Source organism: Phallusia mammillata, chromosome 6 (assembly GCF_965637545.1).
Source record: "Phallusia mammillata chromosome 6, kaPhaMamm4.hap1.1, whole genome shotgun sequence".
NCBI lineage: Eukaryota > Metazoa > Chordata > Ascidiacea > Phlebobranchia > Ascidiidae > Phallusia > Phallusia mammillata.
The window spans coordinates 2,179,771-2,207,762 of record NC_137257.1 but is presented as its reverse complement, the minus strand read 5'-3'; the positions used below and the strand labels follow the sequence as shown (position 1 = coordinate 2,207,762).

The following is a 27,992-nucleotide window of genomic DNA, read 5'->3' as shown; positions in this document are numbered from 1 at the left end:
AAACGAGTTTGGGCATAAAGCATGTTAACTGAGACTTGGAGGCACCTAACGTTAACTGTTTAATCCCTGATTTATGAATTATTACACTTAATACTTTACAGCCACGGAAAGTACATTGACAGATCTACGTCGTTTTCAAACTGGGATTTGATGCGCAACAATCGTGAATCTGCAGATATTATCATTCCATCGAAATCGGGCCTTTCGAAGGTCATGCTTTCCAAATAAATCAACTGTTAGCGGCTCGTGGTTACAGAAACGTGTTGAAGGGCGAACGATTCCCAACAGACAAGCCCAGTTATCGGCACATAACACAAACATTGGTGTACGGGTTTAAGCAATGAAGCAAGTTAGGTAAATGGCTGGACGTTCAGTGTTTTAACAGGAATATATTAGAATTATTAACTCGCTTTTTAAGTTAACACGACAAGTGTTACAAGTTGTTTAACAAAAACGAGCATTTTACTCAACTTTGCACCATTGGGCTAAAAATTTACCAATTACCAAGTGTTATTAGTGATTAACATCATAAAAAATTAAGAGGTTTTACAATTTAAGTTTAGAATTTGCACTTCTCAAAAAACGTTGCAAAAACTGCCGTAACACCCTGCCCGAAATTATTTGCATATTGTTACCTAGCCAAAAAAATGGGTGGTATCGTTGCATCGTTGGTTGCATTTGGCAGAACCTTTTTGGTTTTTAAATTCGGTAGCACCTATTTTTCGTGGGTTCGCGTGCCCAGTAATATGCAAAAATCAAATTAAACCGTTACCGAAACGAAATTTCATTTTACCAACCCAAAACACGCAAGTATTTACGCACCCAATTCCCTCAGTCGTTGCCTGCATCAAACGCAATTTTTCAATTTCACGCCCTCGCAGCTCTATCTGGCGAACCAAAGAGGCCATTTCCACCAAGACGAAGAGAGTAGCGTCCATGAAAGTAAACGAACTTAATGGAGCCATTTTATTAGCAGCGGATTACATCAATTGCATCACGTTATTTCGCAATTACATGCCGCAAAGGCACTCTACGGTGAACCTAAGAGGGGTTTTAGCAATAGAGGTCACTTCACAGGGCGACTGTACTGTAAACAATGGCGTCAATCTGAACCCAATCTAAAGCATATAATTTAACCCCAAGAGAAGTTGTGTGAAAACGTGGTAAATCACGTACGCCTTTCATAACGTGATTAGGGATGCCTTGTCTTCTACGTATCAACCCGCTGGTCTTATCGATAAAATCGCGTTCGGTTGTGTGGTCTCTTTGCCCTTCCTACGCTAAACACAGCTGACAGGCGTCTCCTAAATATTGCACCTCGCGGCATCAGTGTCTTGTTTGAAGACGAGGAATTGTTCGTTGCTGTCCGCCATGCTGCGCTCTGATTGGTCGCGATCAAGTATCCCGGATGTGGGACGTCACTATCTGCGTGAAGGGATTTTTTTAGCAATAAATCGTGCAGGGTTTTATTGTGATAGCGTAGAAAATTTGTAATGGAAATAAGTTGTTACAAAAAGTAGGGTGACATAACTTTATCGGGGCAAGAGATTTCATTCTGTCGCTGTTTCATCACTTGAAGTGTTTTCCTAGAACGGGGCGCATGTTTTTGGGCCTAAGGAAGACCTCTTTACGCTAGACCAGTGGTTTTCAACTCGTTTCAGACCATATTGGCTTGAAATATATTCCTTTAATACAGGAGTTCAAGAAGTAATGTCCAACAACTGACAGCTAACAATAAACGGCCAATAACTTGGATAAGCTTGTTTCGTGCTAAATATTCAATAAGTTATATGCAACTAATTCTAGTTTATCACTAAATATAATTAACGTTGTGTGGACCACCCAAAAAGTCATCATGGACCACCAGTTGAGAACCACTGTCTTAGATAAAATCCCACTACTTTTACTGAGGGCCATAAAGGAAACTCTTGATTGCGCTCATCATGTCACTTCCATTGGAATATATGTGATTAACCTGCTATGGTAAAAATTGTCCAAATGCTGCCAATGTCATCAAGCCACGATAAAACTTTTATGTCAGTACCACAATATATCAGCGTTATGTTGTATATGGGGTAGTTTAAAATGATTTGCAATTAATTAGTAGTGGGTATCTTCACCATATAAAACACAACAAAAAGCAGTATTGTAAAAAACGTAAAAACATAAACTCCCAAAGTACAAAAGCCAGCAATCAATATAAGTTAGTTTGGAAACTCTGTGTTACAGAACAAAGGTGGCAAAAAAACGTGAAAAATATCCTTACTGTTGTTATTCGCAATGGTCTGTGGTGTTGGAGCAGCAAGAAAAGCCGGAAACAGGAACGACCACAATACAAGTTTCATTATTTAAATCTATTAAAATCTACCGAAGGTGTATAAACCTGGACCGCTGTTTATCAAATTACACGAGTCAAGCCCATTGCCACGTGCTGCAAAAACAAAAGACGTTTGTTGAGGTTCCTATCTTGGTCCCCACGCCACAGGCCGTGCTAAGCACCAATCGTTATGAAGAAAACCGCACTGCGATAAGTTTATTACAGTACACACGCCAAAGGTGTGGTGTTTGATACTTATAAACCACTTTTGCTGTATAGGTCGATCGTACGAAACTTTCTAAGCCGCTTATTGTATGAAATCCGCAAAGTTGCGGTAAATGTGCAACATACGAGGCAATAAATCCTAGTTTATGGAAGAATTCCTTTAGGTATGTTCAATTAGCCTTCAAGGTGATTGTGAATATGCTGAACAGCATCAGACCCTCCAACAGACAGCATGGTCATTGACAATCACTGTTTATGAGAATATAAATAACTGGCCGTTGGTAAGTTAACAGAATCAGTCAATGAATTTACATGCATTTTTTTTATTTCCTTATTCACATAGAATCTGCCTTTAAGATGTATCCCCTGTTGTAACTAATTAAACAATCTCCTAATCGAAATAACTTATTGCAAAGTCGTATTTAGTAAGGTCCTCGCTGAACTGGAATAAGGTAACACATAAGTTTAAGAAGAATTTGTTATTTTGTAAACGTTCCAGGAACTTTACCAAATATGCAACTTGCTGGACGAAACGTTTGTTGAATGTTTTCAATACTTTAGGTTACAAAGAGCATAGGTTAGGGAACAATTGGTCAAATACACGGCTGCTAAAAAGGTTGCTGTATTCCTTTATATGGGAAAATGGCACACAATGGAAATAACAAATACATTGCAATCAGACAACGTTTGAAATTCGTGACGTAAAAACTACATATGCTTGAACTTTTGTGTACAAACCTGAAAATGAAATATAATAACACGCCCAAAATTTAACCTATGGCCCAGCAATAATGTGTATATCCATTTTTGCGTTCATGATACCGAGAAAACGTCATCTACAAAACGAGTGCAAAATAAACGTACACCACTTTAAAACGCTGTACGTGAGGTATTTTAGCATTATCGATAGAGTAGTTGGACACAAGAGGATTTTGCTAAATGCCAAATCCCATATCGTCACACTAAAATGAACGTGTACAGTTCATAGTTGACGACATTTGCTAATGTACTGAATATTTATAGGATCTAACAAAAACCCACATGATTGCTTGAACCACGGAAATCAGTTTGAAGTATCGATGTCAAATTTGTAGACGAACCGCTTTAAAATGTACGTAATTCCTTTTTTTGCTCATTTTTACGTCAACGGCGTAATCAGGTGACAAAACTAAAGCTAACCTCAAATTTTAAACTTCAGAGGCAGGCTGTGGGTGTAGAATTTGTAATATGTTTTTAAAACTTATAGTTGTCGCATTGTTTTGAACTATTCTGCTTGAGGTTTGTTGTGGATCCCGTTTCAAGCGTTATGAAACACTAAAACTCACTTAAGACTGGCAAACACACTCGTTGATAGTATATCAGACTTATTCTCGGGAAGCACGTGCTATTTTCCGGAAAATTAACCTTCAGGTATTTGTCAAGTTATACGTGGTTGCCTTAAAAAATCATAAGATGTCGATGGATAACATCATAAGATGTCGATGGATTGCGGTACTCAATCCTTGTGGGCTGGGGAAGATAAATGAAGTGGTTGAGTGACGTTTTAATATTAAAGTGAAAAAACGCCTATATCCCGCATCGCAAAACGTTTGTGGGTTGTTCGCTAGAAAAGGTGGAGCGAATAAATGTCGGATGAAATGCATTTTCAAAACCTATGATGTATTTACATCATGAGGAAATGACACTCGAAAAAAGGGGTGAGACAATAGGAAGAAATTTTAAAGCCTTATAGCGATGATTATATTAAAATAAAAAATTAAATGTAGAAAACAATTATGATAGTGCTACAGGCTTAAAGACATTTCATTATAAGTCTTTGCGTTATTATTATCTTTGCGCTTGTCGTGTTACTGTCTGCCTTGTCCGCCCCTTTTTCGTTTGTTTAATTTCGGGCTTTACTTGGCAATTGATTGTTATTACCCCGATGAACGATTAAGGCGAACTAAATAAAACATTGAAACGTCGGTAAAACAATAAATTTGCCTGAAGCATTATTTGGTTTATAAATAACAAAGTATTGCAGCTTTAATTTTACTTTTTAGCAAAATTACATCAATTGTTTGCGCATAATGCCACTTAGTTCTTTTCGCTCTTTCAAGTAAAACTGATTCGTTTGCTATCCTATAACATTATTTTGACCTGAGCGTTGGAACGAATTCCTTGTTCTCCGCAAATAAATAAACGAAACGTGAGTAATTCACTCCAAAAGTACTTAGGCTACAGCAGCTATGGGTTGACAGAGATCACATATTTTGGGGGTCAAAACTTTATAGATGTTGCCAATAACACGAATTGAAATCCAATACGGATATTTTCATAATCTTATTGAAAGACATAAATAGTGCAGGTTCAATCTTCCAAAAAACATTAATTTTATACACCACTTAGAGTCTTTTTTTCTTTTTTGGGTTGCTTGATAATAAAAAAGGACAAAAAATACCAAAACCTTCAAAGGGGCACGCGATTAGCTTGACAGTACCAAAAGGGGTCCGCAAAGGCAAAAAGGTTGAGAACCACTGGTTTAGACATTTATATTCCACCTTCTTTTGTATTTGTAACAAGTATTTGCCGTCATGTTTTTTCAAATACCTAAAATTTGTTATAAAAGCGACTTTATGCACTACAGGCCAAAATGATTAAATAGCTTACACTGGACGACAGCACAGTTCGTTTTTAATGTTGTGGTATTAAAGACTTATTGTCGAAAAGCACGTGTCTGTTTGGTTTCGTGTAAATCTTAAACAATCTCATTGTTTTGACATACTGGTGAAGAATTGTTCAACAATGTGGCAAACATCAATAAAAGCAGCTGTCGAATCGAAACAGCTTTGATCGTTTACATAGCGTGAACACGAAACGTGTTATGCGTTTAGCAAATAACAAACGTGGTAAGTTACGACGCTGTTTTGCGTAACGGCGAAACTATTTACTATATACTTACGGCTTTAAAGATTCAACGCACGTTTATATCAGTTTCCACGTAAGGGCAATCAGAACGTCAATTTCTCAAAGGGTAATGTCATAAAAAACACGCAAACATGCCAAGCTGTTTAAAGGATTAACGCCTCCAACGTCCGTTTGTGTCTATTCCTGTCCCAAAAGACTGAAACTTGGCACCTGAAATCAGCAGGTATGCGTGGGAGCTTAGATATGTTGGGTTACACCGTGACTTGTGTAAGTTAATTGCAGTGTAGGGACCTAAGGTAGCTTTACGCGCTGCTACGTTTTAGGACTTTGCGTTGTTTCAGTCATAAGATTTGACGTAAAGCGTAGTCGGTTGGAACGGCGTGTTGTTGAATAAGATTTGACATATTAAAATTCGACACACCCTTACGTGAAATGACATAAAGATATAAGTATGTCCAGCATGTTAAATCGCATAGCACATCTAACCACTGCACACTGTGTAAAAGCTTAACCGGATTACCTAAAAACAAATTATCTAGTTCATCTAACCCTTGCGATTCTGAGTGACTTACGGTGCAAAATTTTCCATTGAAATCTGCAAAGGGTAAAAAAACAAATAAAGAAAAATGCTTGGCAACCTATTTCGTCATAGAATGCATTATAACGTCATGTAACGACGCAACCAGAAATCGATTGTGAATTTCAATTAGGGTTCAAACATGCCGGGGGGCAACCGAGACCACAGCGAAAGAATTCGGCGAATTTTTGACCCGACGAGGATAAGTGGCAGGACATGGGGTATGCAAGAGCGCTTTAAACAATGTTTTAACAACAACATTCGTCGCGTTCAAAGTCGAGTAGTTTCGAATTGTTGCAAAACGCTTGGCTTCAAACTGCGCAAAACTTCACAGGAAATGTTGCCGATTTCAGGCGTTAATGTGGCGATGTTACGGTCATGTTGAACTTGTTTGGAAAACATGTTAAACAACAAATTATCCACTGGTAAACACAGGAAGCTTTTGAAGTGAACTGACGCACAAGAAATGTTGCAAATCTGGTATTGCCAGAATGTACACCAGACCACATATTTAGATTTCCCAAATGTAAAGATAAATTAAAAATAAATTTAGTTGAAGGAGCTAAACGATGAATGTTCTATTGCCGGTTTGCTATAGGTCGCTTTTACACGTCTGAAGTACAGTTTTTATGACTGGTTTGTACCAGTTTGTAGCCACACTGGTATTGCCAGAATGTACATCAGACCTCGTATTGAAGGGTTTCCAAATGTACAGAATAATTACACTATATCTAACTTAGTTAAAGACGTTATCGTTCTCATGCCGATATGGTCGCGTTCACATCTGAAATACATCTTTATCACTGTTTTTTTTTGCCAGTTTCCTCCTGTTTTTAGTCTGTATGGTGTTATAAGAACTAGTGATGCACCGAACCCGCCTAAAAAGGTTCGGGCCGAAACCGAATATTCGGCCACGAGGCCGAATAATTTCGGCCGAATCAGGCCGAACCTAAAATCCCCATTCCTATGGATGTTTTCAACTGAACCTTGTGTCGTTGATGCGAGTGAAGTGAATTATAATAAATCAAAATCCCTTTCACAATGCGGAAGTTTTACTAAACTTGGAATATTTTGTAGACAATGTTTTGTATTTTATAAACACAACAATTAGGTAATTTATTACGTTTCGAACAGGCGAAAATGATAGTTTAGGCCAGGGGCGGGCAACATACGGCCCGCGGGCCGGATCCGGCCCGCGACGGGATTGTGAGCGGCCCGCAGACAGTTTCTGGTCTTACATGATATAACGTGGCCCGCGGCCACAGTCTGCCGAATCCCCCACTACTTGCTTACTACGTCAAATTATAGTTGTAACAAACAGTAACGCTCCCCAATAATAAAAAAACTTTCCCGCCGTTGTTACCATTGCACCATACATCCATTGTTACGACATAACTGCCAACCTTGCGTGTGGCCTGCTTTCACGGTTTCCTTTGTTTCCCCACGTGTAGTGTGGTTAGTGTTTCAGCAGTACCTAAGTCTGTGGTGTATGCATTAAATTTGCTGTGATGAATAATTTTATGTTATATCAGTTAGATTGTTTGGACTGTATTGTAATTGCGACGTTCTTGATTGTATTTAGTTTAGGTGGTCAAAAATCCGTTTTAAATCACTGGATAAATACGCGATTTATGTATCGATTCACGAATCCGGCCCGCCAAGTACTTCATTTTCCCATATCAGGCCCGCCGACTGGAGAAGTTGCCCGCCCCTGGTTTAGGCATTAATTCCATGCAATCAAAAAGTTCGGTTTCGGCCGAATTTTCAAAAAAAGTTCGGGCCGAAACCGAAACATCGAAAAACAGCGTATTCGGCCGAAATGTTTCGGCCAACCGAAACTTCGGTGCATCACTAATAAGAACGATTGTGTTGAGTAGTTTGCCAATGCCCTGATGAATACGCCCCGAATGAGACGTCGAAACGTCGGATGATTTGTTTATAAATGTCGGTTAAGCAAAACGACAATTTATGAAATATAACACTATTTGTACAGACTAGCTGTCGATCAAATAATAGTTGTTTGGCATAACAAAAGATATGTTCCGTACTTTACATAACTATGTGCATGATTGAATGCAAAAAATGGTCAAATGACACTGGGCACAATAAAAACAAAATACTTCAACTACCAATCCATCTTACAACTCGCATCATCTACAACGACTTTGTTGCAACAACATACAGATTTACTATCTCTCGTGAATTGAGAGGATAATAGCGAATAAAGCATTAGACCCGAAGTAAAAGAGCGTTCGGTTGCATATTAACGACAATGCATTGTGAACTCGAACTGTTGCGAGTTTGACGAGATGCATTTGGCAACAATGCATCCATTATTCTCTGACGATTCGTCTTCGAGATAAAAGTACATTATGTACGTTTGAGAGATAATTCTCTATTTCTGTCTCCCTTAGGACTTATATGACTCGGTTTGATAAATTGCATGTGCGTAGAAAATTAAAGGAACTGATTATTTTTTCCATTTACGTTTGAATAAATAAGTCAAATTTGAGACATATTTCAACTGCGTTGAGACAGTTTTGACGCCATAAAAGGGTGGTATACGTTTTGGCATTTGAAACCTGCCAAAAAGCATGCGCATGTCTGTCAATAACCACATACTTTATTTGTGTCAATGAACCACATCAAAACATCTCCGGCTTTGCTGGGCATTATATCAACCACCAAGTAATGCTACGTTACGTTAATGGCGGTGTTCTAAACTAAAACCTTTCAAATAGGTTCGTGTTCATAAATCACAACAATTTCATCGCCTCTTTTCGAAAAATGCGTGCTTGTCATTTTCAAGCTTTGACTTGTAAACGCATTTTGTCATCAAGTTCTGCAAATTCTCTTAGATTTTTCTAGCCTACGCCTTGCCATATGTTGGTGAATGCTTGGTGACCGGCTGATTCGGTATAACGCCTCCAATCGGCTTGGCGTACTGTGATGTTTTGAAAAGTTTAAAAATATAGTTTTCCAAAATTAATTATGTCTTGGCGTTTGGTTTTACATAGAAATATAATGCGAATATTGGTACAAAACGTGTTTTGTCCTGTATTTACACGAATGCGTTTGAAAGGAAAACATCTAAAGCGCATATTAGATATTACTGAATATTGCACGCAGCGGGTGGTGAATGTCAAATTGTTTCAATTGCGACTTGGTTGCTTTGATGATGACCATTCGCTTGTGAGCGAAACGTTAGCAAAAAGCTTATTTTGAACTTTTAATACAACTGTTGGACCCGTTTAAATATGATCATGACCATATTGTTCGAAAAGCACTATTTTTTCCCCTGGTCCAGTCTGACGCTTGTGACAAACCACACAGAACGACTTCAATCAGCCTAGTAACAAAAAAACCCAAATGAATCGGTTGTTTTCAAACGTATAGTCCACACACGGGTCACAAAAAGTCAAAGGTGTTTGCGTTTTCTTGATATTAATGAGCATTACCGTGTTATGCCGGTATACAAAGGACTTATGGACTGGGCTCTACAGGTTTATCGCCGATTTAACCAGCTTACTTCCGAGAATGTTAACGAGCTTGATAATTTTCGCTTTTAAATACCCAAAGATCTTTGCTAAAGTGGCTTTTAAGTGCTTCCAACAGACACAGAGGTCACACAATGCCATCATAGGAGGTATTTGAACTTCACAGCAGCCAATATCTGTGGGATTTCCGCGAAAAACAAAGCACCACAGACATAATAAAAAAAAGGATACCGCTCATAATGAATTGTGGTGACCATTCGATGAACTAATTATCAAATGAGCTTGATGTTGATGTCAAATAAAGTGCTAACACTTTACAAACTGGTAAAAAAACAACGCAAACTCATTATAACTATGTGGAAACAAGAATGGAATTTTAACCACACTGGTGAACTTTTGCACATCCATAGTAACCCTAATACTAAACCAAAAACCACATTTGAATACCAATTTTTCTAGCAATGTTATTTCCGTCTCATTAGTATTTCGTATGATGACATGTCATACAACAAGCGCAGTCTGGCTTTATTTGATTCTCAAAAGTTTGCAATCAAGTTTCAATTTGCTTGGAATGCAAAACCCCGATTCGGCTGGCTACGCATTCTTGCAGCAAACTGAAATTACCGATCAGGTCAACATGCAGATTTCGCTAGCCACTACTTGGTTTATTCGACTCTTTTAAAGATCTTTAAGATTTGCACTTTGGGTATAGTACTTGGCACGACAAATTAACAAAAGCAAATATTCTCAATTCTTGCCTCAAAATTTTTACGCTATCATAATCGACTTCAACTTGTGCTAGAAAATACTGAACAAGCATTTCGTCCACCAGGTTGCATATTTAACAAATTACTAGTTGTTTTTCAACGAACTTCAGAGCAATGAATGACATATAAACTTGTTCGTGCAAATATTTTCGAAACACTGAGACAAATAAATGTTGGGGGCAAGTTGGATTGGAAATGGACGCCACAGCAATTCCGTGCATTACGCACAGGAAACGGGATGCCCAAAAAAGCGCGTACACGCAAAGCCGCGACAATTTATTTCGGTCGGACGATTACTTCCGCCGGGACGAGCTACAAGCGACGCGTCGCGTGTTTTGGCACTTGATTGTTGCCTCACAAATGCTACTTGTGACGTCACACATGGTGGGGAAGGGGTTCGGGTCCAACGGAGGAGTGAATTACGCGTGTCATGAAACTATAGCTGAATGCGCGGCCAAATTGTTCCGGTTTCTTACGTTTATTATTTGTGTCCTTGTACAAAATTGTTGGATTCTTTTCTTACGATGTTCCACGAATAGGGTGTTGCCACGTGTAAATAGGAAATTGAGGAATAATTGCGCTCTGTCTGTAAATTGACCTACAGTACTCATTATATGTACAGCGGTTTTGAAGGCTAATGGGACAGCATGTAAACTGTTGGACAGTGTAGTTAAGAGGACTTTGCCCCCTGAAATATGTTGGTGCTTAATCTAAAAATTTGATTTTTACGTTTTTATTTCCAGTAAACGCAAGTTTCCGTTACACGCTTTACACATTTTTCAACCGAATTGTGCAATTTTACAAATGTTGGGTGCAGTGCAGTGTGCTTTAACAAATGCATTGATAAAACCAAGTATGTATTCACGTTGTTTTGCGCAAATGTTTAAACCAGTGGTTCTCAACCTTTTTCGGCGAATCCCTCACTGAACAAATCAAAACATTTTCATTCTACATAGTAGATGAATTGGGTTTAAAATTGAGTCTTTTATCAACTTCACAAGTTATATTCCCAGAGCTAAAGTGTCTATTTACAAACCACATGCACAAATAAAAGTAAATTCCACCCCTTAAGTTTTAAAATTCCTCCCTTATGAGTAATTCCCTGCCGGTTGAGAAGCACTGGCCCATGTGCAACTTTTGCACCGTTATCACGCATTATGTCAAAATAAAAATCATAAAATAAATATTTATCTAAATATGCAAAACAGCGTCAAAGATATACGCTGCGTTGAAACCTTATCACGTTGGCAACGAAAAAGATAAATCTACGAGACGCGAAAAACGATATTTTCAAGCCGACTTTTATCAGACCGCCATGATGGCTGGCGACCTTGAGATAGCGATTACAGTAATCCGTTTGTGCGGTCACAATAACTGATCACGCATCGAAATAACATTCGTTTTCGCGTTTGATAAATGAAGTGTTTCGTCTCATGCTGCAGCGCGCCAGAAATACACTAACAAGGATTAATGGGACGCGGGAAATCTATTAGTTGACAGCGGAATTTCCGATAAGCGCTCTGCGTCTGCGGAGAAAAGAAGTCGTGCAAGCCGGGCCAGTAAGTTTGTGGGTGTTTTTTAGCGTTTTGACGCTGCTGTGGAAGTTACGGCTGCGCTGTTCGGCTGATTGTGGGCCTGATAAGAAACCCTTGGCGGTTTTCGTGGTGAAGCGAATTCTGAAAGTTTGTTCCGTTTGTGGCTGGCTTGTTAAGCTACTGGACCATACAACAACGTATGCTTGTAGTGGTATTTTCAATGCATAGGAAACGCACCTATTACAATAAATAAATTTACCGTAATGAAGGCGATCTGTATAGGGCGTCGTAACGTCGGTACAAAATTACAATTGCCAGAAGGGCTCTATATAGTTGACAATAAACTGACATTACAAAAACAAAATTGCCAGTGAATAAGACGTAGACATTTTATTACTGAGGCAATACTCTTCTTGCTCGACCGGCAATTATAAACAGGTCACCCAATGTTTCGACGTCTCATTGGGGGCGTCTTCATCAGGGCAAAGTAACACCAGCCAACGTTTTTACAGCACCAAAATCACCAAACAGGGTTATATCAAGAAGAAAACTGACACCAACACAATTCTAAGTCAACAAATTGTGCCATGTATACAACAACAGCCGAACACATCACATGTGTTTGTCAACAAAGTCGCAAAAATACTGGCTTTCGTGGTAAAGGGTCATTAGGTTCAAGATTTCGTGATGTCCTGATGCTGAACGTATTAAGTGACATTTCGTCATCAGTGTCAAGGGTAAACCTACTTCGATTCTTGGAAATAAATGTTGTTGCACATTACGTCATAACTTAGTGCCAAAAAACAACGGAAAATTTTCGGAAAGCTTTAAGCGTTAATTTGACGTCACTGCTTCACAGCGACAACGAAAATCGAAACCTAAAGTCCGAAACATCGATTTTTCGTGACGTCTTCTTCGTATTGTTTGTCTGAGGCAAGGACGCAGTAATGTCTACGTGTTGTGGCAAATCGTTAACGAATCGGTACCTGAAGTTACTAAGGTCTATACTGCTTATAGTTTTTAATGTATGAGAAATCCGATCCTGGTCTCATCCGATTTTAAACTTTAGTCGTATTCACAACGGTTCACAAAGTTTGCGACCTGGTTGTTCTGTTTAAGTTTTTTTCAGTTTCAAGGTTAAATTTAAGTCATTGAGGCACACATTGCGTTGGCGTATCGATTAAATGCACATATTGATAGCCCAGAAAAACATCATATGCAAAAGGTAACGGTTCCTTTACCTCAACAAAAGCGAGGTACATTTTTGCTCAAAGTTCCCTGTCATTAAAAGTAGAATGAACAAAAAATTGCAAACAAATACTCCAGAAACAACAATAAATCGTGTTTACTGTATGTAAAGTTTTGATCAAAGTGCTTTTACAATTGGTATCTAGTCTTATTTATACATTATAGATTTTCACAAAATAGAGTGGGAATATTGCCCAGGTCGTGCTTGCGGCATTATACCAATTTGAGATGTCGCTTTACAATTGAATGAAAAATCACACAACCGACAGCGACAAGAAAAGTCCTTACATACATCTTCCGGATTTGTTCATATGCACTAGCACCTATTTTGAAGATTATTGCACAGTAAACCACGGGTAAACCGGATTCGGTTAATCCGGATTTTCACCTAATTTGGACAAAACTTGAAGTACAAATGATTTGTAATGTGGTAAGGCTTTAACTAATCGACATCTGAAGCTTGAAAAAGACCAAGACAACAAACACATTAGACATTTGGTCTCGAACAAGGTGTTTTAAGGCTGTTTGACATTAGGTCAGGTCCAGCAACTGGCTACTTAGCTAGTTTAATTTTTTTTTTTTAATACTGACACAGAGTGTAAAGTCAGGTCCGAATGGAAAAAAAACCTAAGTTCGAACCCGGCCCGACTTACAGCTCTGCTTTGACGCACATAAGCAGACTGGGGGCTCTCCAGGAGAGGACCTGTACACCCACATACTACCAACAGGGCGAAACGAAAGATATCAATCGACAACTGCAACCTTCCCGGGGGTTCTATTTGAACGCCAGCAGCCCGTCGATCTCTTAAGTAATGCCGGGGATTAAAGTATTAGAGTTAGCAAAACAACGATTTAAGTAACAGGTCAAAACGACACAGACATCGCCAAACAGTCTTGTTGCAACAATATCAGTTTTGACTGTTTCGAAATTTGGTCCTTGTTGACAGATTGTTTGGTTTTACAGCCTTACGCCACCATATGTACCAAAGATCTCATATTAATGCCTTGTACTTGTGTGTTAATGCCCATGTAATCATCATAGTTGTTCGTATGTAAGAAGGCATTAACTAAAATGTTACCACAAAACGTTAGGAAAAAACTCGTGACATAGAAAATCTGTTTTCAATTTAGCACAAGAAACAAACGTCTAATTTTCCAAAGTATAGTCATAGACCAAGGCGGCATCTTTATCTTAGTAAAATATCATTGAAGAGTTAATAGATATGACAAATAGGCAAACGACTTTGTAATCCTAAATCGGTTTCCTCGGAATTGAACTAATTCTGACAAATCAAATGAGCGCATTTGTATTTTGTGGTGAAGAAAATGTTGGTATTTAAACCAGCTTAAGGATACGACCACCTTCTATTATCGTTTATAATGCCAGGATGTATAATCATGATCACAAAGATATTATTATGGCAGATGATAAAAGGTCTGAAAACGGATTAAAGCGATTTCTCGCAACAAGTTTCACGCATGTCGTCATCGGTATACATTACCTAATGTGTTTAATTCAAAGTAGGAGAAAATACAAGCTAAAATAATTGTTTAAAAACGATTTCAAGGTCAGGAATTCTACGTTTTGGTTTTTTTTTAACTCTAGCTGTAGTTTTCAACTCGTTTCATGCCATGGACCACCAGCTCAATTAAAATATTGTAAACTAATCTATTTAACGATAAAGGAAAGAAAATTGCGAAAAGTGATAAAATATATTTGAAAGCTAGGATTGTCATTAGGAATATTATCGTTCGAAATATCGTTTCAACGTAATTATGTTCACTATTATAATCTAAAACCCAGTGTATAAACCCTGGGTTTTAGATTATATGTATGTATTAGAGATGTACCGAATATTCGGTTTGCCGAATTTATTCGGCCGAATCGGCCACTTTTGCAAAGAATCTTTTACGAACACACATTTAAAGCGTAAACGTGTCTTTTCTGCTTAGTACCAACGCAAATCGTGTCAATCATTGTATTTTTAACACAATATCGTTTTTCCAGCTGCATACGAAAAATCAGTGATTCATTGTCGGGTTGGAAATCATGATTGAGGCAATCAAAATAAGGACGAAACACAACCATTCTGTACTAATAGCCAGGTAGATAAACTTATGTTTTCATGTCAAAGGCGTAGGGTACGACTTCGCGTGACGTCACAAATAATTCGGTTGATTCGGCCGAATTTATTCGGCAAAACCACCGAATATTCGGTTTCGGCCGAATCGAAATTTCGCCGATTCGGTACATCATTAGTATGTATAGAACAGTAATCACAGGGAAACTGCTACTGTGGGGTTGATTTCACTTCGAAAGAGACTATATTTTTTTTAAGTTCACTATTTCAACCTTACCTACAGTTGAAAACCAATGTTCTAATGCTGTTACATTACCGAAGTCAATATATAAGCTATTGCTGCCAGGCATAGTATCAAGTTTATAGAGCTCTTCTGGCAAATGTGATTTTATTCCGACGTTTCGACGTCCTATACAGGTCGTCTTCATCAGGGTAAATAACACTGAATGCGACTAGTACAGTGCACGATAAACAAAGGAAAAAAAGAATAGAACGCAAGCACGTAACAACGCAACGAAAACACCGCGCGATAACAAATGATTGGCCCTCTAATCACATTTGCCAGAAGAGCTCTTTAAACTTGATTACCGAAGTCACTTCACACAAATCATGATTGCAATGCTGCAAGTTTTTTTTCCAAACCTGGAAAATATGTAAAAGTGCATTCCACTTTGAAATTTGAGGACAAGCATCTGTGTTTACTACGCTTTACGCGGTTATAAAAGTAAAATAGCGAGGGATTCAATTTCGTTTCGCAGCTTAACGTGGGTGGGTTACCTGATCCGCTGGCACGTGTTAACACCAAAACAATAAAAGGTGCGTTATATTGCACGCTTCAGCTGCGTTTGAAAACATGAATATTGCAGCAGCTAAGTAAGCAGTACTCGAATTCCGGGGAAAAATATGTAAGGGTATTAGAACGCTGTATGATTGGTCTTTAGTATTTGGGGTGTTATGGTACAATAACGCGTTAAGCTTACTAGGTAGCTCAAGAACAGAAGAATGAGTTTCGGGGCAAGGTATCTGTTTACAAATCCTGCACACTTTGATCCTATGAGAGAGCCTCTTCGCGGGCAAAACCTCCCATAGTTTGTCACGGGTCTTTCAAACAAGTTTGTTAAAGCGGTGTGTGTTCTTCTCCATTACAATGATTCGATTAGGCCTCCAAAACCGCGTAGGCCTCTGACCGATGTCAGTTATCGCCATGTTAGGCGGCTTTGATGATCAGAAGCGCTAAGGCTCCTAACAGGTGTTGATTTACCGGGTCTAAGGCGAAACAAACAACAGTCGTTGGCCCCGGTAAAGCAAAGGAAACATCAATAACAATCTACTACGCGGTTTGGAATCTGTTGGGTTTTTGATATACGATCGCTCTGTGAGGTACAAATGTTTTTATTTTTTACAAGATCCATAAACATGAACTGTCACCTCAGTGAAGGAAATTATCCAGAGCGCTCACCACTTTAAAAGAGCATCACTGCAGGAAATATGAACGCTTGAAGAGATCCACTTCCGTTGAAAAATTGATTTTCAACTTCAACCTTTGAACATATGCAAAAATTACATATAAGACTGTTTCATAAAAAAAAAGTAAAAAGTGTAAATCTTTTTTCAAAATCAACAGAAACATATATTTCGCGTTAAATAAACAGCCATCAAGAATTCCGTAAAAGCCAAAACGTGGGCAACTGTCGAATTTAAACAGTCTAAATATTCAACAGATCAGAAGCAAGAATCTTTCTTTTTTACATGTTATTGTCTGCGGGAGATTTCTCTAAATAACAAAAGTGTTGTTTGCAAAAATTACAGATCATTTATTATTAACAAATAAATATGCTCTTGTTGCTGCGAGGCTTAAAGTAAAAACGTATATCTTTCCTTCGTCAGTTTTGTTACAAACTACCGACGTTTTGACATGCCAAACGAGATACCTGTGTTAGGATAATAGAATATTTATTATTGACGTTCAACTTTGATCTGTCATGTCAAAACACACAAACCAGCTTATTGCAATCAATTCAAGCATAAAATTCGGATAATGTGGGACGAAAAAACTTTCACCACGTCACTGAGGGTCACAAAAATTTTGCGGAAAGTTTTTTGTCGACGCCGGAGCAAATAGCCAACTCAGCTTCGCAGCAGTCAAAACAGCAAAGCACTTAGAACAATGTTTGTACAGTGTTCAGTGCAGGAGTCGATCCGTATATGAGATACCCTTTAGAAAGTAATGATGCATTCCGATGCTTATAAATCCCGTTTCCGTTAAGTCCAAGTCAACAACGACAAGGGTTATGGACTTGAATGGCCGGGAAGTGCATGATTGCAATTTTTTCGAAAAATGCCAACAATTATCTCTATTGTATGAAATAGCATGTTGTTGATTTCGGAATACCGGTCCAGACATAAGGAAATCGGGCGTAAATGATAAATATCCATCAACATTTGTGTTCATACTTTGGGTAAACACAGACCAATAAATTTTCAACACCGTAACAAAATATCATACACAACCCCTCAGCAGTTTGCAACATGAAGAAACGCTTTTGGACATTGGTTCATTTGGTTTATTCTGCAGTAAACATTCTTTTCTTCCTATCCTAACGTTTTTTAAAAGTGAGCCAACTTGTTTGTAAGCTACATTTACTCAATATAATGCATGTTGTCAAAAAAATTATATAATGTGTCATACAATAGAGCAATGCGAGGGGCTGCTTTGAAATGTTCACCCCTGAATTGTCTTACTCTTGCATTACAAACACCATATGTTCCTGAGATACTGGTTAAAGTTTGGCCTCGGTCAAGCGCAAGTACCTGGAAACTTAGCATGTTTGGTTTTGGTTTAAACTTACAGTTGCATGGCTGACGCAGCTTCTTAAGGAATTATGTTGTTAACAACATGTAATGTGTCAATATAAAATAAAGCAATACGAGGCGTTGCTTTGAAATGTTCACCCCAAAATGTCTTACTCATGTTGTCAACAACATGTAATGTGCCAATATAAAATAAAACAATACGAGGCGTTGCTTTGAAATGTTCACCCCAAAATGTCTTACTCATGTTGTCAACAACATGTAATGTGCCAATATAAAATAAAGCCATATGAGGCGTTGCTTTGAAATGTTCACCCCAAAATGTCTTACTCATGTTGTCAACAACATGTAATGTGCCAATATAAAATAAAACAATACGAGGCGTTGCTTTGAAATGTTCACCCCAAAATGTCTTACTCATGTTGTTAACAACATGTAATGTGTCAATATAAAATAAAACAATACGAGGCGTTGCTTTGAAATGTTCACCCCAAAATGTCTTACTTATGCACTACAAACACAATATTCTTGCAAAGGTATTCGCAATGTTGTGTATAGTCTGCGGTGGTTTCAAACGTCATGGGGATGCTACGTCAGCCATGCAACTGTAAGTTTAAACCAAAACCAAACCAACTAAGTTTCCAGGTACTTGCGCTTGACCGAGTCCAACCTTAACCAGGGGATAATTTGCCTCATGCTGGAGTCGTAATGGAACTTAAACCAAATCGGCTACATTAGCTGCAAAGCACGCACCTTTTCACACTGTAATTGACATTTCAGCAGCATTGAACCACGTCTGGGGCCTGGGAAGCAAGCACGGTTGATTTCAGGAATGCTTCCTAGCGAAGTCACCACCACATATTGTGACGTGATAAATAAGTAGGCTACACGTAGCTCAGAGGTGAACAACCAAAATGTTTTCGGAATTTCTAGGTTTAAAGCCACGTTAAAACAACGTAATATTGTTGTTTTAAGTAAGCTGCATGATCCATATAGGTTCGCACGGCACCCTTTTGGGAGTAACTTTTGTTCTAATTCCAACACCCAAACCGACAGCTTTAGAATAATTTCCATTTCTTAATTTTAGTTGTGATTGTTGTACTGCCCGAAAAAGTAAAATCATAGATTACCATAAAATAAGATCTATATTGTCCAATGCTCTTGCTAACAGTAATGTAAAAGTGTCAAATTAGGCGATAATCATAAATGTCAAAAAAAATTACCAGGCCACATCGGGAAGAATAGCACGTTACAAATGCAAATTAATTTGTTTACTGCATTCATAAACATATATCGTTATCTCCTAAAATAATTTGACTTTATTTAAACGTGCACAAAATACAAGATCCAAACGTAGAAACCTACAAAAGGGCTGAATTTATTGGGGATTGATCAGTTGTAAAGTTTATTTACAAACTTCACACACGAAAAAAAAACATTTTTACCTTACATTTTATTTAACTTAAATTACACAAAATTTAAAATATCGTCGAAATTTGGTGCGAAAAATTCGATTTAGGTGATGGATTCGACTAATCTTGTTCAAATTTGACAACTAACAGTTTCGCGCTGCAAGCTTAGTCCAAATCCTAAACGCCCGGGGTCTAATACTAGGATATGAGCAATGGCTCAGTAATGCAAGATAGCAGTTTGCATCTCTGCTGCTGTGTTTTGCACTCACGTCAAAGCAGTCAGACTTTACACAGTCGCACCCTTTTAAAGTCACCTACACAAGACATGCAAAGCCGTCAGCTCAAAAGTAAGTCTCTCATTTCATGTTAAACATCAATATACATGCAAGCCATTTGGATCAACGAATTTCCGTTATATAGAACTTTTATTGCATGTAGATGTCAAATTTGTTTAGGACGTTCAACTTTGTAACTTTAGAACCGCAGTATAGCGTTTCATAGATGTAGAAAACAACTTTAGGGCAATTGAAACTGCTGGAAAGGTGAATCACTGAACACGTTATGACTTCTATGTTGCTTGTGTTGCCACTGCAAACATTTATTTTGACGTTTTCACCACATTACGTCAAAGGAACTTGCGAGCTCTTATCTTTAAACGAGGCGTCATTTGTGTGACTGACCATCACACATTCCTAGGAAGAATCGGGGTGATTGTTTGTATTTTTTACATCGAAAGTTGATTCACAGAAAAATATGTAAGATGTGACAACAGATATGGGATAATTGAATCAATTTTACGTATTTCAAATGAGCTAACTTATAAATTGCCGATACCAATACGAGAGTCATAAAGGAAACGCGTTTGAACGTGGACAATTTTGTTTCAAAGAGATTTGGAAAATGACAATTAGAATTTTCAACAAGATCTTTGTTTTCGATAGGAAACGGACGTTTTAAGGCAGATACACGTTAAAACAAGAGCACATATGCGTCATAAATACCGAACGCGCAACATACAGAATCGTTCCTACATGCACTTAACATCTGTAACAGCAAATTGGTCTCGTCAGGTTGGTCAGCAGAACTCAAAAACAAGAAACAATACACAAAACTGAACTACATTTTGCATTCCAGCTAAACAGACACAACACCTGTTGTACAAAAACCCCAGTTATGTATGTGCTTTGTTTTTACTAGGGTGCGATTAAGGCGAAGGTAATATTACAGAAGACGAGGTCGCTTCACATTTACCACACAAACTTGCTGTAAGGGGGATTTTCTCAAAAAGCAGCAACTGATAGGGTTGAAAATTTTCACGGGCTTGTACTTTCGGGTTAAGGTCGAATTGTACAAAGTAGTTGACAACCATTAGAGAATGACAAACGATTTTACCACATGTCTTCGAGGCAGTTTTGACCACGTTATAAACGAACCTTATTATTGGTGGATTTGTCACAACCGCGAACGAAATGAGTCGTGAAGTGCGAGAATTGCCTTGGCGACAGAAAAATTGAAACTATTGCCTATCTCGTCTGGTGGTCAAGACCCCAAAAATGAATGGTAAATATGAGGTCAAGCTATATAGTGGCAAGTATGGCCTGAAATATAAAGTGGCGCGAATCATATTTTTCACTTTTTGGCATGAGTAAGTACATACAAGTCATAAGTGAGCGCGTCGTGCCTGTTTAACTTGGGTACATAAACATTCTCAATTATCTGTCAGCAAATTGCAAATTGCAGATTCATTTTCTTTCAAACCCATACGACAACGGCTCCGAGATGCCAAAGTCGTTTTCAAATTTGCAAGAGTGGTAGGAGTTCACGTCAACCTTCCGTTTTGAGAGAGGGTCATCAAAAATACATTAACAAGTATGGCATTGTATCGCATTAATATACTGTTTACTGTCGTATTTTGATGTATAGTAAGACAGGGGTGTACAACCTGCGGTTCATTTCCTACAGGTTGTATGACCTTGTGAAGACGTTTTATATGGATTTTGAAAGAAGTGTGACCCGCTAAAATTTTTAATGCAGTGCCAAAGTCGGAAGTCGGGTCGGATTAGGGTTCGAGTCGGTTCGTGAGTCTAAAACAAAGTTGTAATCAGTCTAAAAGTGATGCTAGAACCCAAACCCGGACGTACTGAAATCCGTTCTGTTCGGAATTTTGTTAAAATAAATGTCGAGTCAGGCCTAAAGTTGGCAAAAGTGCGCCACAAAAGTGGTTTTGTGAAATCAGGACGGAACCAAGTCAGCTCTATTCAAACTCCATACCCGACTTACCACTTACGACTTGGTTAATACACAAAAAAGGTCATAAAAGCCCAAACCGCATGCAGTAACAGAACCGTTTGAATGTCGGCTAAAATGTCTGCCTTTTTAGAGCAAAAACGTAACTTGTGGTGGTAACATTTTCCTTGCTCTGTTTTCGTTCTGAAACAGCTAACCAGGCAAAGCGTAACGTACCAACAAAAGTAAATACGTGTAGTTGAGCAAGAAAACTTACCATCTATAACCAACTTAGATAAAGACAAGAAATAATCGCCGATAGTGATCAGAAAAAAGAAATTCAAAATCCCCTGAATGCCATATTGCGACTAACAGGGTATTGCTATTCAAACCAGGTCGATTATTACCGTGAAACATATTTAGGTCAATTAAAGATTCACGACTGATGAAGAACATCGAAACAACATCATTAAAACGCCGTCCCACAGGTCTCTCAATGCGTCATATCAATCTCACAGCGTCAATTTTACGTCCATCGTAGGACAAGCCAATTTGTCGGGAAGCCGGAATAAATCGATTTTCTGCTTCGGCGGATGAATCGAATCTTTGATAGTTTAGTTCTTTTTAAGAGTCAGCGAAAAAAGCGCGGACAGTAGGAACCGCGAGTCAGCCGCTACGAGGCCAGCAAACGCCGAGCTAGCTGCCTTTTTCGCTCGTCTTCTCCTTGCAAAGATGTGCGACCTTTTACTTGCGATTCTAAAGGCAGAATAATGACGGCGTTTCGCAAAAAAGGGATTTATGACAAAACAATGGGCGCGTTTATAAGCACGCGGCATGCGTTTTCGAAAATCAGTTTAGTGAAGTCGTATTAAAGTTCACAGTACAGCCGTCTGTGATTTTGTCTCCTGAGCCCGAGGTGCTATTATCGGAATACTGATTCTTGTTTAAATTCTGTTATGGAGTACATATCATCGTGTCGAAGGTCTTATTTGGAGGGATTGAGTCGGTTTGAGTCCCCCGTTACTATTCGTGGAATCACATACAACCCCACCGTTTGCGTGTTAGTGATTTTATTATGCTGCAGCATTGCCACGACGAATGCGGGACCATATTCCCCGAGATTTTGGTAAGAGACGCAAATGACTGAGGCGATTTTTTTAAACAAACTGTATTACAGTTACAATTTAAAAACGCAAAAACAAAAATAGGAGTGACAAATATTGGCAATAAACGATTAAATGCAAAAAGTGTTTGTACCAAAAATTATCTAAAACTAAATTGCAGCCAAAAATGTTTTTAAATATTGTATTCTACATGTACGCGACAGCAGTAGTTCCATTAATATTAATTCTAAACGTTATTATTTCGTGCGTACTGACAAAAAATGCGCAATTTTTTGTGTTAAACTTATTTTAATTTATTCTTGTTTTATTTTTGGCAGGATTCGAGTCAGCAAGTGCGAAGGCCTGATTAAATTCAAATGCGCGTACATGTCAAACTACTGCAATCCGCGGTTACTTAAACGGAGCATTTCTGACCAAGGTGAGTTATCGTTTGCTAATATAGCATCAGCAACCAACTGTTGCCAGTTTATTAACAGCTCAATTCGTTTCGTGTTAGCAAATACACCACTCGAGTATTAGAAAGATTATTGCGCAAACGATAAACCTGCTCAATTTCGCGCTGCAACTATTTAAACATTTAAAAGCGTAAACACAATCATATTTGGATCAACAAAAGCAATGTCAAATAGTTTAGGAATCTCAATGTATTGGATTTTCATCTTTGGGGCGCTTGGGAAGTAGATTTTAACAGAGGGTAATTTTTGGAAAACTGTAGTCCTATAAAAAGCAAACAGCGGCGAAACTCGACTACAGCAAACTAAAATTTCCCACGCATAGATAAACATCACCAACGCGCGCTCAAGCCAATCAACATTTGCACCAAGTGGTCGATTAAATGTGTCCAAGACCAAAATAGACAGCAACGGGCGAAAAAGTGACCTGCAAAAAGGTCGAAAACCAATAAGGGATGGTGGGCCCAGACTGTCGCATTCTGCGTAGAAGTTAATATTAAACGCAAATAAATACGTGCTATACGTTCGTATCTGTTTCAAAGATTAGAAAATTGTAATTTTAAGTATGCTCTAAGACGGCAAAGTATTATAGCACATAATTTTTTGACGATATTGTTACACTTTAATTTTCATCATTTGAATTTCGGCACTGAAAGTAATCTGGCTACAGTCAGGATGAAGTAACGTTTTAATTTACATCTTTACGTTAGGACAAACGATACCCATGAACTTCGGAATTTTTGAACTTAATATTTCTGGAAAATACAAAAGGCGGAGTGCTCAGTAGTTTGGTTGTGGCGCCGATTTCTCTGCGGCCGAAAGACGCTTATTCAGCCAATGTTGATAAATCGTGGAGCAGAGAATAAGAATACTCGGGTGCGGTTTTAGCGCTGAATAATGCATGTAAATAGGCGAAGTGCCAGCGACTATTAACTTTATGCGCTCAACACCAACCTCAAAAGGGCGGTGAAACGATGTGTCAATGCGAAATTAATCACTTTTCAAACCCCGCTGACGATTGAATTCAGGGTGCGCTGCAATAACGGGGCTTGAAACAATTTCGCGCGGGCAATTTTCTCGGTAAAAAATTCGCCTGAAAATCGTTGGCATTGACCTGGCGGCTCCGCGGTCAACTTTTAAGTCTTGGCGAGCTGGTTTTTGTGGGTCAAGCTTAAACCAACGGCGCGGTCATCTACGAATTACCGCCTCACGGGGCTTTGACACTAAGCGACCCGTGCCACAAACAACTGGACGCTTAGCTGGGCTTTACAAGGGCGCGAGGGTTTGTACTTGTTAGGTAAAAATGGGATCTTACAGATTCAGGGGCATTTTTCAAGGCAAGCAAAGAAACATAAAGAAAAACAAAGATTGTTTTGACGTCAAAATCTTTAGTGTAAACAGCGAAACGAAGCTCGTTGGCTAAAGGAGCGATAAAACCATGGCTTTGCACGCAAGAAACCCTAGAGCTCAAAAGCTGATAGTTTAAGTTCGCTCCAATTACAAAAATTAGTGATTCGTCAAATTATTTCGTCGCAACCAAACACCACGTAATACAAAAAGACTTTGTAAGGTTGATAAACATTTCCTGTCTGCTGCGATAAAATGGCTTTTGGTGCTAAAAAGAGTCGTTTGTATTTAAAATCTGACATAAGCACTCATAAATAGCAAGCATTGACCTTTTAAACAACAGTGATTTGTGCTCTATGTACTGGAATTATGTCATCCAGAGAAAAAAGGCGTTCGCAACGGTTGGGCGACGTCAAAAAAGATCGACTTTCGCTAAACGTCGGATTAGGGAGCGTGTTTTGGGCCGGAAAAACGCGCAGTAATTGCCGTTTACCCCCTGGGCCGAACGGTCGACGACATGCGCCAAAGTAACCGGACCCTAACTGGGACACGTTACTTCGGGTAAAAGAGTGACATTATCGATAAAATTGTCCCATAATGCGGTAGGATAGTGAAGCGTATCGAGGACGGTCGTAAAAAGGTATTTACAGCAAAGGCTAACTAGGATGATGCAAATTGCGTGGCGGATTTAATAATGCTACAACATGGCTGATTTTGACAGCGCAATCGCGAACCAGAAGTGCTAGAAAAAACTTCAAAGGGCTTCCACTAATCGAGTAAAAGGTGTATGTGGCTATACACCGACTTAATCCGTTGATCTAAATCAGTTTGCCGCGATTACAAGACGCAAGTAACCACTTAAAAGTAATACCACACACAAAAGCGCCGCCCAAATCGCAAAAAGACACCAATATCCGCATATATTCAAACCCGCAAGTGGGTAGCAGAATGTATGCACTTGTTCCATTATGCTACAAAGACCGTGCGAAAAAATATTATTCATCGAGATTTTTTGACACTAATTGCTACCATTGAGATAAGTCTCATATTTTCCTAATTTGGTGTAATAAAAATTTAAAGCAAAAAACTTTAAAGTTACAATCAACAGTGGAAATCGACAGAATTTAATTATAAATATTCATCCTCACTGTACGCTGGCCGATTGAAGGCGTTGTTTATCTTGACTTAATTAATATGAAATACACAACCTTTTTTCAGCATCATCAGTATACCTTATTCAAATAGAATATCAAAATAATTAATTTTCTTCTTTTCTTTTCACAGACGAACTATCGAACGGTCTCCTCCACACAATTGTGAAGCGCACGACGCGTCGCCACTTCCACGTATCTTGCCGCGCCTGCAGCCGTTACTGCTGGTGACGTCATACACGTAAATGACGTCACAAATGCACATGACGTCACACACGCACAGGACGTCATCGCCCGCTCGCGCTACCATTCTTCAGTTCAGAGTGTTTATTTTTTGTTGTTACACCTTTTTTTTCTGCTCTCTTTTTGCCTGTCGTGTTGTCGAAGCCCACAAAGAGTTTTCCCCTTGAGCCCCAACGCGGCCCCTGATTGGTGCGTTTTGGTTACGGATGAGTAAGTTTCCTATTTGTCTTCATTATTGCGGAACGGTTTGCGCTCTGCACGTTTTTTAACGCATTGGCCAAACCGTTGAACATACAGGCAGCATTTTTTCGCCATTGTACCTCATTTATGGTTCCATTTTACCCACAGCATTTACTGTTTACCGGTTAATTGAACAATTTAAAAAAGTGCCATAGAAACAAATCTCCTAAAAAAATAAAAATCTATTTCATGCGTCGATTTTTGTTTTTCTTATTTATTTCGTCGTCGTTGTTTTGTGTTGATTTTTACGTACTACAGCAGTCGTTTACTTTCCTCTTGCCCCTATCGTCGTGAACGTCAATCAATAAATTTTTCGCCCATATGATTTCATGAAAAATATTGCTGGTTTCGCATTGAGCTTCAGGTTACGAGTTTAAACAGTATCAAGTTTTGTCACAACTATAAAATAGATAGCTCCACTTAAAATATTAAAAAAGTGGGCCCGAAATTGGAGCCCGAACCCGAATCGTTTTTGAGAAGCCGGTTTAGCCCCGAAAGTTTGATTGACAGGTCTATAATAAAGAAGGCATTAACTATAATAGACAATGGCTTAAACACAAGACGCTTTTTAAAAGCTGTTTGGCATTAGGATATTTCCACCATCCGGCTACTTAGCTATAGGTATTTTTTTTTTAAATACTGACAGAGAATTTAAAGTTATCAAGACCGTTTGTTAAAAAATACCTAAGCCCGAAAAAACCGGCCTGTATGAAAACCCTGCTGCACCTAATATTAGACGTCATAAAAAGTCGGTCAATGGATAAAAAATAAAGAAAAATAAATCAAGTCGCCGCTATATATACTCATACTTAAGATGTGCGGTTTAGTTAGCGTTATTTCTGATTCAATATACAGACTGCGCGCTATAAATATTTAAAATTAGTAAGCGTCACATTTACAACAACGAAACCTGAATATATTTATTTCTTAGTGTTATAAGCATAATCAAATTCCCTAAATTTGTTGAATGGCAACAAACTTGACTTCCAGCCTAAACAGAACACGTATAGCATTGTCTGATTCGGCGGATTATGTGTAACCCGACCATGTTATATGCAAAAATTATTAAAAATTCATAAGCGACACGAGACCTGACGATACGAATCTCTAAGTGAGTAAATTCTACTTGTTTCAAAATCCCACTTTTTCCAACCTTGTTTGGGAGGTTCTGACCAATTTTATAAAAATAGGTGATCGGAAAAAATGGTTTTGAATGTCCCCAGTAGAATAATTTTATTGACTGACAGCACAGAGTGAGGCGAATTTTAAACACTGCAAAATTTAGGGTGTTTCAATGCTGTAAGATTTTTACGGAATAAGTAACTGTTGAAACACTTCTGTAAGTCTTGCGCCGATTTAGGGTTGATATAGTACGCCAGGGCTATTAAAGGCGTGTACCGAATCAGCTGGTCTCCCAAGCATTTCCATAAGGCAAGGCACAGGCTAGAAAAATCTCGATTCAGGCTTGAGGTCACAATAAGCATATTATTCCGCGACAAACCACAGTTCAAGAGAGTGCTGCAAATTATTACACATTTTATCCCTACTTAAAGAGAAACACTTCGGACAAAAGAGTTTAAACATGGATTTGGAAAGATTTTAAACACTGCAATTGGGTTTCGTGTAAGTTAAATATCGAGTGAACGAATTTCCAAAAAAAGATTCATTTCATTTTAGTTCCCATCAAGAAGCGAAGATACCTCATCAAAGAAAGCGCTTCACTTTTCAATTAGGAAGCGAACGAATGCCACGACCATAGAGAGCGTGTGAAAAGATCTAGTGGCTCCTGCTTGTGTCTGATCATTTGGTCGTAGGGAGCAATTAAGATGGTT

At 38.5% G+C, this 27,992-nt stretch overlaps 2 protein-coding genes across 2 annotated transcripts in view; one reads left to right on the top strand and one right to left on the bottom strand.

Moving 5' to 3' along the window:
* Nucleotides 1-27,992, bottom strand: part of LOC145233195 (uncharacterized) — a 56,301-nt gene that overhangs the window by 21,900 nt on the left and 6,409 nt on the right. The window contains exons 3-4 of the mRNA XM_080097873.1: nucleotides 16,614-16,695; nucleotides 1,318-1,425 (exon numbers count right to left, since the gene is read on the bottom strand). Coding sequence (XP_079953999.1) covers nucleotides 1,318-1,327 — 10 coding nt within the window. The 5' untranslated portion in view covers nucleotides 1,328-1,425; nucleotides 16,614-16,695. The remainder of the gene's footprint in view (nucleotides 1-1,317; nucleotides 1,426-16,613; nucleotides 16,696-27,992) is intronic.
* Nucleotides 22,263-26,485, top strand: LOC145233377 (uncharacterized). The gene is made up of 3 exons (XM_080098096.1): nucleotides 22,263-22,729; nucleotides 23,045-23,145; nucleotides 25,811-26,485. The coding sequence occupies exons 1-3, from the start codon at nucleotides 22,560-22,562 to the stop codon at nucleotides 25,906-25,908; spliced, it is 369 nt and encodes a 122-aa protein (XP_079954222.1). The 5' UTR covers nucleotides 22,263-22,559; the 3' UTR covers nucleotides 25,909-26,485.

What these genes read in the sequence shown, in the direction of transcription:
- LOC145233377 (XM_080098096.1), top strand. Translation starts at nt 22,560, where the DNA reads ATGGAGTACATATCATCGTGTCGAAGGTCTTATTTGGAGGGATTGAGT. An exon ending in CCATATTCCCCGAGATTTTG is followed by an intron (nt 22,730 to 23,044) that starts GTAAGAGACGCA and finishes TATTTTTGGCAG; the next exon opens with GATTCGAGTCAGCAAGTGCG. An exon ending in ACGGAGCATTTCTGACCAAG is followed by an intron (nt 23,146 to 25,810) that starts GTGAGTTATCGT and finishes TTCTTTTCACAG; the next exon opens with ACGAACTATCGAACGGTCTC.